The sequence below is a fragment of the Epinephelus moara genome, chromosome 2, assembly GCF_006386435.1.
Source record: "Epinephelus moara isolate mb chromosome 2, YSFRI_EMoa_1.0, whole genome shotgun sequence".
NCBI classification, from domain to species: domain Eukaryota; kingdom Metazoa; phylum Chordata; class Actinopteri; order Perciformes; family Serranidae; genus Epinephelus; species Epinephelus moara.
Genome location: NC_065507.1, coordinates 41,271,237 through 41,288,483, shown reverse-complemented (window position 1 = coordinate 41,288,483; position 17,247 = coordinate 41,271,237). Strand labels below are relative to the sequence as shown.

General features: G+C 41.2%; 1 protein-coding gene across 8 annotated transcripts in view; it reads left to right on the top strand.

Annotated features, from left to right (window-relative positions):
• Positions 1-17,247, top strand: part of LOC126397166 (kinase suppressor of Ras 1-like) — a 110,662-nt gene that overhangs the window by 51,546 nt on the left and 41,869 nt on the right. Inside the window, exon 1 of one of the 8 annotated variants that reach the window (XM_050055775.1) lies at positions 10,271-10,365. The exons of the other annotated variants lie outside the window; for them this stretch is intronic. Within the exon in view, the coding sequence (XP_049911732.1) occupies positions 10,363-10,365 (3 nt within the window). The 5' untranslated portion in view covers positions 10,271-10,362. Of the gene's footprint in view, positions 1-10,270; positions 10,366-17,247 lie in introns of those variants that run through there. 8 annotated transcript variants of the gene reach the window in all.

Here is a 17,247-nt window from a genome sequence, read left to right as displayed (position 1 = left end):
GTCCTTTGTCTGAAGCAATCAGAAGGTCATTTGTAATTTTAACTAGTGCTGTCTCAGTGCTATGATGCACTCTAAATCCTGACTGAAATTCCTCAAATAAATTATTATCATGGAGAAAATCACACAGCTGGTCTGCGACTACTTTCTCAAGGATCTTTGACATAAAGGGAAGATTAGATATTGGTCTATAGTTGGCTAACACCTCTGGATCCAGGGTGGACATTGCATCTGTCTCATTTTTGTGAACGCAATATCTCAAGAACACCCTGAGGAAATTTCTTTAAATTTGACACAAATGTTCACTTGGACTAAAGAATGAATTGATTAGAATTTTGTGGTCAAAGATCAAGGTCAGTGTGACCTCACAAAATATGTTTTGTATGTAACTCAAGAATTCATGTGGTAATTATGACAAAACCTCATACAGATGTCCAAAAGGATAAAATAATGAAGTGATAACATTTTTTTTGTCCAAAAGGTCAAAAGTCAGCTTCACTGTGACATAATTATGTTCTGCATAAAACACTTTTCTGGCCATTACTCAACACCATACCTCAGGAACAGAAGGGGAGACATTTGGTCTGATACTGAATTGGTGACACTAATCCAACTTGAAACTGTCCTGATAGATCTTCTGTGCTGTCGGGGGATGATGTGTGTGAAGCATCCATGTTTTCACAGACATAGATGTAAACTGTAAGAGAAACTTGACTGGTGCACGGAGGCATACCATAGCAGGGCAGTAATTCTAGTTTTAATGTTGATACTAATACTTTTCTCTGAGGTAAAAAATCTAAAAGCTTCACATTTGTGGGGAACTATGAACTGTGAATATCAATGCCTATACACAGCAAGTGTACTGTATTCAGTACTTTGACCCTCTGAGACCCTCATAGACCCTTTTTTAACTTTTTTTTTCAGAGGGAGGTGGGGGGCAATCTTTTTAGGGAGGTGGAAGGTCAACACTATATGCTACATAGAAGTGGTACACATCATCTGAAAGCTGGTACCTGAAGTTTAATTTAAGATGCACCTCAGCAATGTGTTTCAAGTTTTCTAGTCATACATCTGTGATAAACATCATGTTTTGGTAAGGCTCCTGTTTAAATTTTAAAGGTTTAGAGTGTATAAGGGCTTTGAACATTATGATGGAAGTATATGATGGCCATTCCCATACCCAATTATGTCTTGTTGAAGCAATTTTGGGTTGATGTAATTTGTTAAACAGTTTGGGTGCTAACCTTAAGAATGTTTTACCAGATTTACTAAAAATGATCAAAAATCCCCCCAAAGTATTTCGTTAAGACACCAAGACCTTGAGGAACATCATCAAAGCCATGCTGTGATTTGGAATCAAAAACTTTTGACACTTGGAGATTTCCAAGACTGTTTAGGGAGCCTAGCCTAGCATTTATAATGTACGCAAAAAAGTGCATAGTTTGTGCCTAAATTGTGTTGTTCTAGCATAAAGTGGGCATGTGAGTAAAAGGGAGACTTGTGGGTACCCACACAACCCATTTTCATTTAGATATCTTGAGGTGAGAGGTCAAGGGATGTCTGTGAAAATGGCCGTGCTGTCTTGCATCGCTTGCTAAAATTTAGCCTAAATTTGGAGCATTATTTACCTTAGAAGCTTCAAGTTAGCATAAGATGGTAGGTACCACTGGATTCTTTAGTTCTTCTAGTTTCATATGATACCAGTATCCTCACTCGTGCTTAAAACTTAAAACTCAGCCCACTATACCCTGCTGGGCTTGGCACAGTGCAACAAAAACATTATTATATATGTGCTAGATTAAGCCTGATAGGAAGTTTTTCCTCTCTTGTCCCTGACCAGATGTTCCACAGGTTACTCTAGATTATAATATCAGGTCATTATTATTGATTGATTCATGTGTTCATGTGCACCATTTAATGTTGCAGCTGGTGGAGGTGGAACTATGAGAATAAATAGCCGTTTCTAAAAAAACATAATATAGAAAGAGAATCATATGAAGATGTACAAATATCAGGAAAACTCATCTTTGATGTAATATTCACAGGAAATAATCTGCTCAGAATTCATCCAAATCACTCAATTTACACAAACTTCCTGCAGCTGTTGTGTTCAGTATTTAGGTTAATTGTACAGTTTATCAGTTGTTCTGAATTGTTATTGTTCTGCATTGAATATAACATGAAATATCCATAAAATATGTCCCTAAGTCAGGGGTCATCAGTTTACTCAATCATAAAAAAGGGGTCCATTACGAGCAAGGTTGGACACCACTGATTTTTTAAAAAGTATTTGTTAAAATTACTTGATTATTAGTCAATCTACACAAGCAGTTGGCAGTTAAAATGCATCTTTTCGCGAATCCTCCCTAGACACAGCACACACATGCAACAAGGGGGTAGTGCAGGGTCAGTCATGAACAGTTCCTCTGGAGCAGTTTAGGGGTTCGGTGCCGTGCTGAAGGGCACCTCAGCAGTGCCCAGGAGGTAAACTGGCACCTCTCCAACTGCCAGTCCAGACTCCATACTTGGTCCCCACTGACTGAGCTACTGCTGAGTAGAGTACACTTTATTTTGTTTTTAATAAATTTAATAAATGTAAGTGGAATACTTGAACTCTATAAATGTCATTTCTAGAGTTCAAGTATTCCACTTACATTTATTAAATTTATTAAATGTGCCATTTCATCGGCTGAAACTAATAAATATTTGATGCCCTAATGGACACTGGGTCTGGAGGCTTAAGCACAAAACTGAACATACAGTATGTACCCATGCCATGTCTTAACAGGAGGCATTTCAGTTACGTTTTTCAGTCTTCCATCTCAACTAAAGAAAAAGATGCACCCCTACTTTAAACAATCCAGCTGTCTACACAGGGCGTGTAACTGCATATTTACGCTTCAAGTCTTTTTTTGCTCTGTTATAGTGATTGTGTGTTGGACTTTGAGCACTGCCAAAACACATCTGACCTACATTCAATACTGTGCCTGAACGCATCCTGTGTAGACACAGATGAAGCACTTAAGGTGCTGCTGCTCTGCCAATGTGCTGCTCACACTACACACCTCCTGTGTAGAGTGTAATACATTCTAGTAAAGACTGATGAATTATTGTACTTGTGTACTCAGAGGCATGTGCCGTGCAAACAAATGAACAATGGTATGGTTTATGTGTCAGTGATCTTAGTTTCCATGGTCCTGGTTGGAGCCAGTCAAGTGTGTCCCAGTCCTTGGCAGCCCTCTCTGTCCTGACCAGCAACAGTGGTCATTCTGTGAACTGTGGCTCACTTCACACTGTGAGTCACCCCACAGGAATGTTTGGTCACTGAGCAAAATAAGTTTATAATAGGTGACAGCGGTTGCTGTCAGTTTCTGTTCACCATGTCTGCGTAGACTTTGTCAGCATCTATAAATGTGGGAATCAGTCAGTACAAATCTGTTGCATTATACACATGCATGTTGTGTTTGTACTGCTTGTGGTGGGAGCTGATGATGTTATCCTCACATATCAGGATATCTGTGGCCTTTGATTTTAACTCATGACCTTTTCCTGTAGCATTACCATCATGCCAAAATGTTCACTGTGACACAAGAAAGAGCAAAATGTAATGGTCCCAGCTTAGTAATGCAAAGTTTCAATGTGACTTTTAACCTTTACTTATCCACAAACATTTTACTGACAGCAGTTTCAGAAACACAACAGTTCAACACAAATAACACCAGGAATCTCCCCAGTAGAACCACAGTCTGACCTGTTGGCCACTGAGCAGGTACACCAGAGGGGTTTGCATCTCATTGGTCAATGTATCCTCATAGAACAGTTTGTATTATATCCTACAAACAAGAGACCCATGATATGTAATTAACATACAACAAGTTAACAAGTTATAGAGGTTAGGTTTAGACAATTAAACTTACTGAGGTTGGGTTTAGGAAAACAAACATGAGGGCGTACCTTAAAATGACTCAGAGCTCACACACTTCCAAACACTCATCTCCTGGGGAAAGTCCGCATTCTTATGACCCATGCCCCACCCCAACCTGCCTCTTTACAAGACCACTTGGGACCGCTTTCTTGTTTACTCCCATCAGTGCATTGGTCACGTGATCGCAGGGATATGTACACATTTGGGTGCATTGCTTTTCATAGGACAATGTGCGAACAGTTGATGAAAATAGCCTGCATTGGTGGAAGTAAATGAGTGCTGCTCTTTTATTTAGCTCACCGAGATTCATCCTGTATCTAACTAGGGACCTTCCAAAGCAGCAAATTCTCATGTTTGAGAAGGTGTAACCAGCAAATATCTGTCTTGTTTTTCCTTTAAAAATGACTAAATGATTATTTGATTATCAAAACAATCGCTAATTAATTAGCTTCTCTGGGGTGACCCCATTTCACATGTCTTTTGTGAGTTCAACTTCACACGTTTTCCTTGATATGTGAATAAACATACTGATTGATTGATTGATTGACTGAATGATTAATTATTTGTCTTAACAATTAATCAACTGATTGTTCAGTTCTAACGCTAAACATAATTGACAGAAATTGAATCTCTGCATTCTTTGCATTGAACAGCCACACTGGAAGATGAAGTGCAAAATTGGCCAACATACTGTAAGGCTCAGACACACCAAACCGACATCAAAGACCTAGCAGCAACTAACGTCGATTGTTGCCTTGCCTCATGTCACCTACGTCTCGATCAAAAGCTGCACATGAACACACTGCTAAGACTACAGCTGACAACCAGCACTTGTGTTCTGTGCCTGCATTAGAGGAAAAACTCTCTACACCAACAGATGGTGGTATTCTGTATTTTTCATTCAAAAAGGGAAACTAGATGACCACTGATTTAAGACACTAAATCAGCCAAATAAAAAAAAAATAAAAAAATATGACCAAGGCTAACAAGGGCCAACAATGTGGGACAAATCACAAAAACTAGGGCGACAGACGTTCACTGACAGCCCAACATTGATCAGTGGTCGACCGTCAGTTCGGTGTGTCAAGATCTATAGAGAGAGGGGTGACACAGTATTGTTTAAATATGGGGATAACAGTCTTTTCTGGAAGACATTTATAGTGTTGCACTCAGATGTTTATATGAAAAGTGACAGAAACAGGCTTGTTGTGTCAAGAATTTAAAAAAAGAGAAAAGAAAAAGGTCAAACTCTGGCTTCTTTCTCACCCTTTCATAGCTGTCCAACCCCAGTGTAAAGCATGTGTGAATGTTGGATTCTAAAGCCCCAGATACACCAAACTGTGTTCAGAGAACTTGAACACAGGAGACTAACCCACACCAGCAGACGGCAGTGGTCTGTACTCATCATTCAAAAAGGAAAACCGCAAGACCGTCTTGACACTAGTTAGCCAGTCAGCAAATTGACAACACAATCCAGTGTTGAAAGAACAGAGCATATTTACTGTATGTCATAAACAATAACAGAAACCATCAGGAAACATTTCACCAAAGAGCTCAATGGCTAAAGAAAAATAACCTTACCCTTTGGAACAAGTTTGTTTTGGTCTCACTCCCTCTTGACTTTAGCTCTTTGTTTACTTTACTCACTTCCATTTCTGGATGTTGGAAAGGTGTTGGAGATTATCTGACCATATGACAGGCGCTTCTGGAGAAGCATACTGGCTGCTTCAGTCCAACACTTTAGATTCATATGGGTTAATGGACATTTCTGCCTCATGGGGCCGCCAGCAGGTTAATATAGTCTTCTTACCATCTGTTTACTATCTTTCTTGTACAACAAGAATACATATGTATTAAAGGGATTTAGGAGCTAAGAAAATACTTTGCTGTTTGTGCATACTGAAGAATCATATGAACTAATATACATGTCCCCGATTCATATTTTGCATGTGCATTCCTGTCATGCATTACTGTGGCCGAGATGAGCAATGCCCCTAGGGGGTAGAGCTGGGACGTGTTGCCACAATATTTACATGACCTCGGCAGATCAGTAAAATGCATGACGAGGCAGAGATAAAGAGAGCTCAAAGTTCAATTAACATGCACATTCTCACTGTTTTTTGTTTGTTTGTTTGTTTGTTTTGTTTTTTTGTGGTGCTGGGAGTTGATCCCCTTGGACTTGTACTTTTACCTTCATCAGGTCCGTGCTTGACCGAAACGTTGACAAATAAATAAAGCAGAGTAAAAGTGAGTGCAGGAGTCATCTTTTCTTTAAGAGATAAAGAGAACTGCCTGATGGAGGCTGTTATGCATAATGCTCCTCTCTGACTGAACAGTGAGTTTTACTGGCACTGAGAACCTTCATTTTAATGCATGGCATACATTTAGACAGTAGATACAAGGCTGTGCTCACAATCTTAGTAGAGCTCAAACAGTCAGTCAATCAACAAAAGAATGATTAGCATCTATTCTGATAATCAGTTCATCATTTTCAAGTATTATTATTATTATTGCCTTTATTTAACCAGGTCGGTCCCGTTGAGACACAATGATCTCTTTTTCAAGGGAAGCCTGGCCAAGACAGCAGCATAGAAAAGTTGCAACAATTATAAGACACACAGAAATCACACAGCAACAGAGAAAAAATACATTACAGAATAGAAGCAACAGGACTAAAACTCCGGTATATAAGTATAGATTCACCTAGTTGATTGATCCTCAGTGGAGAAGTGGACACAAGTGACAGTGACTATATAATGTTTCCTAACAGTAGCTCTGCTGTCTCGACCCGGTTCACATGAATGCTTGATTAGAGCTACTATCTTTCCTATCATTACTTTCCATCCCACATGATGTACTGTAAATGTGAAATCTTTTAATTCCCACAATGCACACCTATATTAAAAGAGAAAGGCCCAGCTTCAATGTCCATTTAGATCCAAAGCACTGGACTCTCACAGACTTTACCTGACATCACCTGTGTGATCAGAGGAAGAGTCTGAGAGTGCAAAGGCTCATAATATGAATGTATGTAAAGAACTCAATACATCGTTGGAGGTGGGGCTCCATTCAGTATTATGAAAGTTGTATGGAGTGGCATGAGGGCAACAAAGTTCAACTTCCTGGGTATAAAATTACACAGATCTTCCGCATCATTGGGCCCACAGAGCAGGTGCAGTAAGACGTTGCCCCGCATGAGCTGAGACAGAAATTAGTTTTGCTGTAGTCTGTTTCCTTCATTTTTAGACTTGCTTTGTAAACATCTGTAGCCTTCCATGGTGTTATCCTGATTTGCTTTGTGGACGATGATGCAGCAGGAAAAAGTCTGTGTGCTTTGACTGACAAGCTGAGGTTGATGCTTCTAAGGCAGGAAATGTACTTGCTTTTTAAACCACACATAGACAACTGGCTGCATCATCGATATAAGTGTTCACATACTTGCCTATGTACTACACATGTTACTGGAGGATTCCACCAGAGAACACACCAGAGAACTCAGATTGTATAGAACTACTGGATTTGCGTGATATAAACAACAAACATGGCGACATGCAACAAGGTTATATTATTGTTAATTCTGAGAAAACTGCAGAAAAAACAGCAGCAGCATCATAGATGGTCTGTATGTAGCAGGTTCAGCCAATGGCAAGTATGTTTAACTAGTTCTGCTGACACGGCCCATACCGTTCATGCGCATATTGTGTCTGGCAAATGTGTAACGTTAATTTCTGAGGATGTAAAGCCAGCGCTCCAAACAGATGCAGGACATGCAAGGCAGCAATGATGAGCATAAAAAAAGAGGTATATCTCAGGCCTAACAATGTTTAGGTGGCAGCCCTGAATGTGTAGTAATTCCATGTATTTTGCTCAGCCACAAGGGAGAGCACACTACAGCCACTCAGTCAGCATGAATTTTAGCTTACTCATTAGTAGGGAATCTGTATCCTTAAAATCACTGCGTATATTATACACTTCCAGCTTCAGTTCTGCCTGATGTACCTGTGTCATGTCCCATCACTGGTATGATCTGTACGTGTTTATATTGGAACTTTTTTCTACATTTGACCAATAGGTGTGCTGTCTCCAGCACCAAACTGGGTAGACAGTAAACATGGAGATATTAGCAATCTTAAAACTTTGGTGCAGCTACACTGTGCGACATGGATCTAATGAACTTGGGTACAATATCAAGTTTGGTGTATACAGATTGCACGATGACAGAGCCTTCTGAATAGCAGGCTATGACGTACGATGCAATAGCTTCCCATACTGAGTGCACAAGGATGCTACACGGGATATTACTTGTCCAACTGTGAAGCACAACATAGAGGGTCACATTATGAAATTAGCAAAAGTTTTGTGGGCACTAAATACTGCTATGTGCATCGCTGACAACTTTTCAAAAAACCTTGGAATGAGATTCAGTGGGGCCGACCACAATTTTGTCATTTAGGCATACACATAAAATTTTTGTTTGTCAACTGATTTGGTAGATGCAATCCTGATCCCCCGCATCCTAATGGATATTTGGGGCACTTGCTGGAGATGGGTAGGGCCTAATACCTTACATACAAATATCATACAGAGAGCGACAATGGTGGTATAGTGGGGGTCTGGGGGTCCTCTCCCAGAAAATTTTGGATGTGGTGGATGTGATTTCCTGCATTCTGGTGGGTTTAGGGGTAGCATTCTGGAGATGGGCAATACCTACATTCGTTCAAAGCCACCCTGACTTGCAGGGCCTTCACAAGGCATTCAGCTCAGAGTGACTGAACTAGTTAAAACCAGAAACTAGGACTTGCCTATGTGGCATATAGACTATTACCTTATAGACACAAGACCCATTTTGGATTGAAAGCAAAATTCATGGTTGAAATGGTTGAATATATTTTGATTAAGATCTAACTAAAATATTATTTTGGGAATAATAATATATTTTGTGTATTATTGTAGTCTAAAGAGCAAATTTTCGCCTATCTACTGCTTGCTCTGCGCAGCTGCTTGAATAGGCTACTATTTTAATTTAGCTGCTAACATAAAGTACTCTTTGCTGATAATTTAGCATTTTGACATTTACAAAGCTCTCCAAATGCATTTACGTGCTCTCACAACACATAAGAAACTAAATGTAAAGTTTAAAAGCTAAGGACTAACTACTTCACAAGACACATGCCAACATACCTGGAGGTGAGAAATGCAAGACTTACTAGCGGGAGGGCATCATTCGTCATTGTAGGTAGTAGAAGCCTAGTTTTGTAAGGTGGCGCCACCTACTGTACAGGAGTGGAACGACTACCAGCACTTTATTTTTTTCTGAGTGAGAAATTGGAGGTGTGGTATGAGACTGTGTGAAATCAACCAATTGCGTGACTCACGGCGAATGCGTCAGAGTAGGCAGCTATGTATGTGTCTATTTGTGTGTTTGCTAGCTGCTAGGTTGCTCACCTGTCAGCTGCAACTCTGCTGCTATTTCCTTCCATGCTTCGTCCTTCTTTATGCGATCATAGTCTCATGGACACATCATACAGGCCAGGCTTCTGCTGCGACAACTCCACAAGGTTCGCATTTTGCCTCCATGGCAAGCTGCTATCTGTTTGTTTGTTTGGGTTTAGTGCCAGTGTGTCATTTCATGCTGCATTTCTATTGGTTGGTTAATAAACATAGGTTGTGACAATCCCCACTTTTGGATTAGATTCCATGTTTCGTGTCAACTATATACCCTCCTCTCCTCTCCTCTCCTCTCCTCTCCTCTCCTCTCCTCTCCTCTCATTACCAACTTAGTCTTATATGGCCTGGCTGTGGACAGTGCAAGGGAATAGTACAGTGGGGAAAAAAGGCATGCAGAGGAAGTGGAGGATTTCTTGCGAGGTAGGGTGGAGTGCAGCACTGATTAGACATGTGCACTGAAAAACATTAGCTTCCGGAAATGTAAAGAGGGTAACTACAGCAAGTGTTACAAAGCTTATGCAGCTGTAACAAGAAACAAAAACTGTATTAATTGTAAGGTTGATGTGCATTCCAAATTAGCTTTGGTAAATAAAAAAAATCAACAGAAAAAGAGCTCACTACAATAATTATTTGAAACAAACTTCACACCCAGCTGTTAGAATTAAAAGTATTATAAACTAAATGAAAATGAAACCATAAGGACCCTAATTTTCCCAGAGGGAGTTGGGTGTTCCATGTAGGTTGCTGTTGGTCACTGATGCATGCCGTTGGCATGTCAGGAAGACAGACTGGCTGACTGGCTCAGAGAGAGGGGGAGGGAAATACAAGAAGGAGGGAGGAGAAAAACAGGGAGTGAGATAACAGGCTGGGAAGATTTGTTGGCTCTCTGTCAGTGTGTTTCCCAGCAGCCTGCTGCGCTCACGGATTACTCTGTAACAGTGCCTGGATTATAAAAGGAGGGGCTCTAATGTTCACTAGATACTGTCAACCACATGGTAATGTACAGTACCAGACCTCTGCTGTATCTGTCTGCCAGCTTTCAGCATGTTTAACCTGTGGTAGAAGGGTTAGAATAGGGGTTTCCTTCATTTCCTTATTTGACTTAAGTGCTGTTGGAGAGCAACTCCAATCACATTAGAAAGATGTTGCTGCTGGTTCAGGTGGTGACAGTTTGTGTTGTCAGTTTTGGTGTGTGTGTGTGTGTGTGTGTGTTTGCTCTGTTTATTCAGCTGTTTGGGTCTTGTGTATCATCGTTGGCAGTGGTGAGTTTCAGGACAGATTTTTATTTGCCTGTGAGGTGGAGGCAGAGATCCAAACCCACGTGCCTGAGAGTGTGGACTCTGATCCAGTGTGAGTGCTTTACTGTTTACTCAGAAGTTTGTTTCAGTGTGTTTAAGTATGTGCGTGAGAAACCGGCAATTAGTGTCAGAGGAAGATGTTTTGGTAGAGGAGTTTGGCTGTTTTCTGTGTGATTTACCTTCATGAGGTTAAAATAAAGTCTTCCTTTCCTACTGAGAGCTTTTCAGTCAGTGTCTTCTTTCCTTCCTTTCCTTTCAGGTTTTCATCACCTGTAAACACATGCAGCTAAGGCATGCCCAGGCACTGCCCAGGTATCGGTATGCGTCAGCTTGCAAAGTGTAAAGTCTGTTTCTCCAACCTTTGTTTTCCCTTTTTATTTTTTTGCGGAAAAGGATTAAAAGGAAACCATCCTCACTTTTAGAATACAGAATTACACTTACTATACATGAATAAGAGGCTTGACAGCAGGAGCTCTGGCTGACCTTGTAGTGCCTGTATAAGTATCATTGTCACTGAAATAACAGTTGCTACACTCTGCACCAGAGTACTAATTTTGATCATTCCTGTGAACATACTTCCAACAGTTGAGACTGTTTTAGGTTGAACTGTGTGAGAGCTGTGTGGAAAGTCAAAATATGTTTACAGGTGTTGGGTCTGCATATGTAAGTAGAAAGGTAATTTAAAGCCTTCACTGTCTCTGTGTGGTGCACTAATTCAGAGCTGTCAACTTTTCAGAAAACCTTATAGTGAGATTTGAAGGAAGTTTGGCGGGCCCCGAACTATTGGAGGCCCTTTTAATGGTCGCTGCCATAAAACATCAGATCACAGACATGAGCAAAATGTTTGGTCCATCAAAATAAACTATTTGGTAAATTTGGAAGAAGCAAGACAGAGGAGGCTATATGCAGGAATCCTGAAGTTTAAGCTTTTAAAAAAAATTTCAAGAAACTTTTCATAGCCTACACTTTAAGACCTCATCACCACTTCGAGTTCTAACTAGTTACATCAGTGACACAATTTAACTTACATTTACTACTGCTGACTATACAGTGACTGTAAGGAAACACAACTAAACCGTTGAAACAGTAGTTCCTGATAACTCCATGGACCACTGTGTCCATGCATCATAATTCAGATAGACAGGGTCGGAATAATGGAATAAGGTGGACATGAAATATAGAGTGAGAGATTTAGAGTTAGACCTTGTTAGTCGGTGTGCTAGTATCAGTGATTATGTTATTATTTTGCAGTCTACACAGTGTTGTGTAAAATATTACTTGTACATTCATAAGCTTAATTAGGCTTAGTATATGTGATGAATTTTATTATCATTCTTTGAAATTAGTTTACATTAGAGCCATTATTTCCATGTTCTTAATCTTTTAATTTTATCCTGAATTGAGCAGCAATTTGTAAAGTCTGTTTTAATATGAGAGCTATAAATTAATTGTCAATAATCTGTCTGATGTTTTATAATGACGATTGAAATATCAATAGGATGGTTTGCAGATAGGCCTACATGTGATGACTTAGCCGTGCATAAGGGTCACGCGTAATGACAGCTGTTCTGTTAGAGAACCTTGCTGGTGTGAGACAGTCTATTACACTGCACTTCTTCTCGGTTGTATTTGTAACTGACAGATCTAATGAGTGGTGGAGCGGGCACAAATATTGATATGCAAACTGACTGGAAGGTGTTTCTGCATCAATTTATGTCTCACTGTGGGAGTGTAAACAAAGCTTGTACACGTGCAGCCAGCTCCACAATGACTGAGATGTAAGTGCACATGAGGCTTTATAAATCCATATGCTCCATAAGTTGTCGGAGTCTCTGTAACCATGGCAACGATGAAGCCGAAATTCTTTTGGTTGTATATTTCTCATGTCACTCCAAACATGTGAAAACATGCAGTAGAGCAGGGTGTGCACAGAAATACAGGACAAGTTGCATCCCGTATAGAATCAGTAAAGGACAGTACATTTTATCTTTCAATATGGGACAATCCCATATTATACAGCACAGGTGGCAACCCTGCGTCAGTGACATTACTTATCCTTAGTTTTTTTAACCTTACTGAAAAGCTATTTGACTCAGAAAGTAGTGACAATACCACCACGCTACTGAAATGGAGTTGAATTAGTAACGTCGCTACTTGTAGTGACGCTACTACCCAACACTGACAGACACATAAACACAAAGCTCGTTTGTCCAGAGTCCTGTGTTACACAAACATTGAACTAAATTAAAAACCATTGTAGAAGTAATAAAACTGTAATACTCACCACCTGCATCAACCCACTCGAGCGCTACCAGTGAAGTTCTTCTTTTGGCTTCTTGAAGTCAAGTGCTTGTTTGTTTTATGTATTCTTACACCTTGTCTTAACTAAATGCAAGACGAGCAAGCATCAGTTTGATTGCATTTTCTAGTGGAATATTCCAACTGACCACGAGTAATGCAGTGCTGAGCAGCACAACGAGCCCAACTGTTTTGAGCGTAATTTTTGTCAGATGGCGTATGCCGGTATTTTCAGCTGAATGGCGAGACACAATATATATCCTGGTATTTTCTACAAAGTGGGCTACATGTTCAGTTGCAAGCTGATTTACGGCTGAAGTCTGTGTTTTTCTACAGTAGTGCAGGTAAAAGAAGTTTACCTGTTGACCTGAGCTGTTTTCAGAGGTGCAGTAAGAGTCTGTTGTCTGAAACTCCTCATCAACATCTCACCGCGGCTGTTTCTGCTTTCACTTTCCTCCCTGCCATATTTTTACACTTGTCTTCTTAATTGAAGAAAAGCCGCTAACAGAGTTCTGCTAATTCGGTGATAAACATATTTTAATTCTTATAGAGTCTTAAAAATTAAAGTCCCCCGTTATTATGTTATGTAAAAACTTTTATTGTGAAACAGCACAGTAAGGAAGTTTTCGTGCAGCAACTTCACACAACTTCTAATACAGCTGATAGCGAACATAAACATTAGAATATAGCAGATATCTAAAGTAAAAACAGGAGTCAGAAGAGAAACTAACTCCAACCACAGAGATTCAGTTAGAAGCTACAAAACGCCTTTCTCTCTTGTCTCCTGCAGACAGAGGTGAGGAGAGTCTCAAAACACACAGCTTGTTTGAGGGGGAGAAGCGGGGTGGTTGGGGGTTTGCTGCAATCGGTGAGACGCCACTGCTACTCGCTTGAGTGCGGGCGACCTTTTGGATCTACTCCAGAGAGGGAGTAGGTGTGCAGCTCGGCGTGGCACCGCGCATCTAAACTGATAGCATCACAAATCGTCGCAGGATGACTTGACTGGGCACGGCTAAAAGTTACAGAGGAAAAGGCCCACAGTACTGTGCGTGTACACGTAGCGGTGCAACATATAGACCGATATCACACTGTAGAGTAATTAACAGACTGATAAAACAGAGGAGCAGCCCTGTGGCTGTGGTCGAATAGTCTTTTTTGCTTAGGAAGGTTCCTAACTGAGTAAAATGACCGGAAGTATCTAAGTGGCAGCCATGATAAGAGCTGGCTGAATTCTCTAAATTTTAAGGAAAGGTGCTTCAATGCTTCCTTTTTAATCTCCTTTAGCATAGGGTACACTTGACCATCGTTTACGAAAGGAAAGGAGATAATTCCATCCCACAAGTCCTTTCGGCGGCAATAATTAAAGCAACCAAGTGACGCACAGTGTTGCCAACTTAGCGACTTTGTCGCTATATTTAGCGACTTTTCAGACCCCTCTAGCGACTCTTTTTCAAAAAAGCGACTAGCGACAAATCTAGCGACTTTTTCTGATGTTACTGAAGACTTCTGGAGACTCTGTTGTGAGAGCACGTATCATTCTTATTCTTCTCAACGGGCAGCGGATGCTGCCGTGGGCTCCTCTCTCGCCCCAAATCACTCATAGACGGCCCAGTCCTCCCTCCCAGCAGCAGTCAGAGCAGGAGACGTTAACCCCTCCACGTCCAGACTGCAAGCGAATCGCGCATGCGTGGAACTGCCGCTGGCTGATCTATCGCTCTGATCCCGACCTGGTTTACAGTCAGGGCGGGATGTAAATGTAAAATTTTCTTTGTCTAATATAAATCACTGAAAGAAGGTTCATTTGTAGTTCTAAACATATTCAGGGTATTTTTTTACTCAGTTTTTGTCTCTCCCACAACGTTATTCCTCTCTCCTACAGCAGCCAAATTACATCCATATGGACAATTATGCAAATTAGGCGATGACGTCATTTAGCGACTTCTAGCGACTTTTAGGACAGCCAATAGCTACTTTTTCTTACTGAGGAGTTGGCAACAGTGGTGACGCACCATTCACAAACTAAAATGATTAGGAAAGAAAAAGATCAACATGACCGAGAAAGGAGAGAGATCAACATGTTGGCTAAGTTATCCTTGTTTATGAAGCATTATACATTAGGGATGGGCATCAATTTTCGATTATCGATGATTGATTGTTAAGGCTTGTGATCGATCAAAAATAATTTTGATCGATAGTCGCAGTGTTTCCCCTACAATGCCTGGCATAGGTCCGGCGAGCCGCCGTGCCAACGAGACCCCCCGCCCGGCGAGTTGCCGTGCCAACAAGATCCTTCCGCCCGGCGAGCACGGCAGCTCGACGGGCCTACGAGACCCCCGCCGGACCTATGCCAGGCAGAAAATCATAAACAGACGGAGGCTCTCATCGCTCTCCAAAGCCTCAGCGGCTTTCCTTGAGGCCTCTGAAAACACTACGCCATTGAAAGACGGAGGTTTCGCTGAAAACTGAAGCCTGTAACTACTGGCTGGCAACGGTTGTAAAAACCCAGGGGTGAGCTGCGCATGCGCGCCATTCTTCCTCTTTGGCCTGGGGGGCTGAAGCTCAAACTGGGGCAGCTGCGCTCTCTTGCGGCGACAGTCTGCACTGCACTCTTTTGTTTTCTCTCTTTTGAAATACTCGCTTATCAATTAATCGATAATTGATCGTTAATTTTTTTGATGATCGAATAATGAATTTTGATCGTTTGCCCATCCCTAGTATACATCTCATGCCATAACTTATTCATATGCTGTACGCTATGTTTTGAACTTTCAACATCATGTTAAACTTAGACTATGAACTTTTCGCTACTATTGGTGTACCCTCTGTCCACAGCTTTGTTTAACTTGTTTTATAACAGGATAAACAAATATACAATGCATCATTTTAATTTCCCGATTTTCGTGTGAATGAAAAAAAAAAAAAAAAAAAAAAAACGGAAATCCACGTGCTTTTCCCGTTTTCGTCTTCTTCAGGCTTCCAGCCCTAGCTCTTCACTAACTGGTCTGCCAAGTAAAGCTGAGTGCAACCCTCTGATCACATACACATCGTCTTGTATCTGTTTTTCTCCTTTGTGTAGTGTCACACTTGCGAACCCCAGCACATCTAGTGGGGTACGACCCGGTCCAAACAGGGGTGTCTTTGCTTTATTAAGCCGTGGCTTGTCACTTTTGAACACTGCGTTGAACACATAGTCTAGGATAACGGTCATGTCAGTGTCAATTTTAAATGTGACCTTTCTCTCCTTTAACTTTAAATCCACCATCCATGGATCTCCATCTGCTGCTACTATGCCAAGGAATATGCTATCATCTTCTTCCTGTACCTCATGCACAGTTCTTGATGATGCACACACTCGTGTGTAGTGTCCTTTTTTTTACCTTTACTCATTACTCTGTCCACTGAGCTTGTCTCTCTTTTACTCACTGTGTCCCCACGCAGGTTGCCCTGCTGCTGTTTCACTGCTACCGTCTGTTTTGCCATCTCGATCGCTTTTGCCAGCGTTAGATCTTTATCCAACTGCATGCGCTCCGACAGACGCAGGTCTGCTAGTCCTCCTACTAGCCTGTCTCTTATCAGCTCCTCATGCAATGCTCAGCCAACGTGTATAAAGCAGTCAAAAATTAGTTCACAGTTTCATTTTCTCCTTGTTTTCTCATATTAAAATGTGCACTTTCATATATCACGTTTTTCTTAACAATGAAGAAGCTGTGAAATCCATCTCTTACCGAGGCATACTGCTTTTGCTGCACGTCGGACAAGTTCAATCGTTTCAGCACGTCATCTGCTTCACCCATACAGTACACGAGGGTGTTTACCTGGTTTTTATCCGTGGTTGTATAGAGATTACTGGCCTGCCGAAAACCATCAAACCTCCTGATCCATTTCTCCCATTCCTGGGGTTTTGTGAAGTCAAACGGCTACGGTGGCTGTATGCTGAATGTAGCACTCAGTCCGGGAGCGGGTACCTGTCTGCCCCCCGCGGCTGCATCTCCTTCTGCTGCTCCATCCATTAGCAGCAGCTCGTTGACTTTTGTTTTTTTGTTTTTCTTCTCTGTCTTTTTCGTAAGGCTTCTCTCAGACGCAGGTGACCTTCTCTGGATACTCTATCCCACTTCTGACACCATGTCGTGTTATCGTTTGTAACTGAGAAATTATCACACCGGAGTATCTCTGCACACGTGTCTTTAATTAGCAGCAGCGTGAGGCACACCGTACAGTTTGAATAACAACAACCCAGAATTCTCTTCAGCACGCAAAGCCGTCCTATTCACATAAACACTT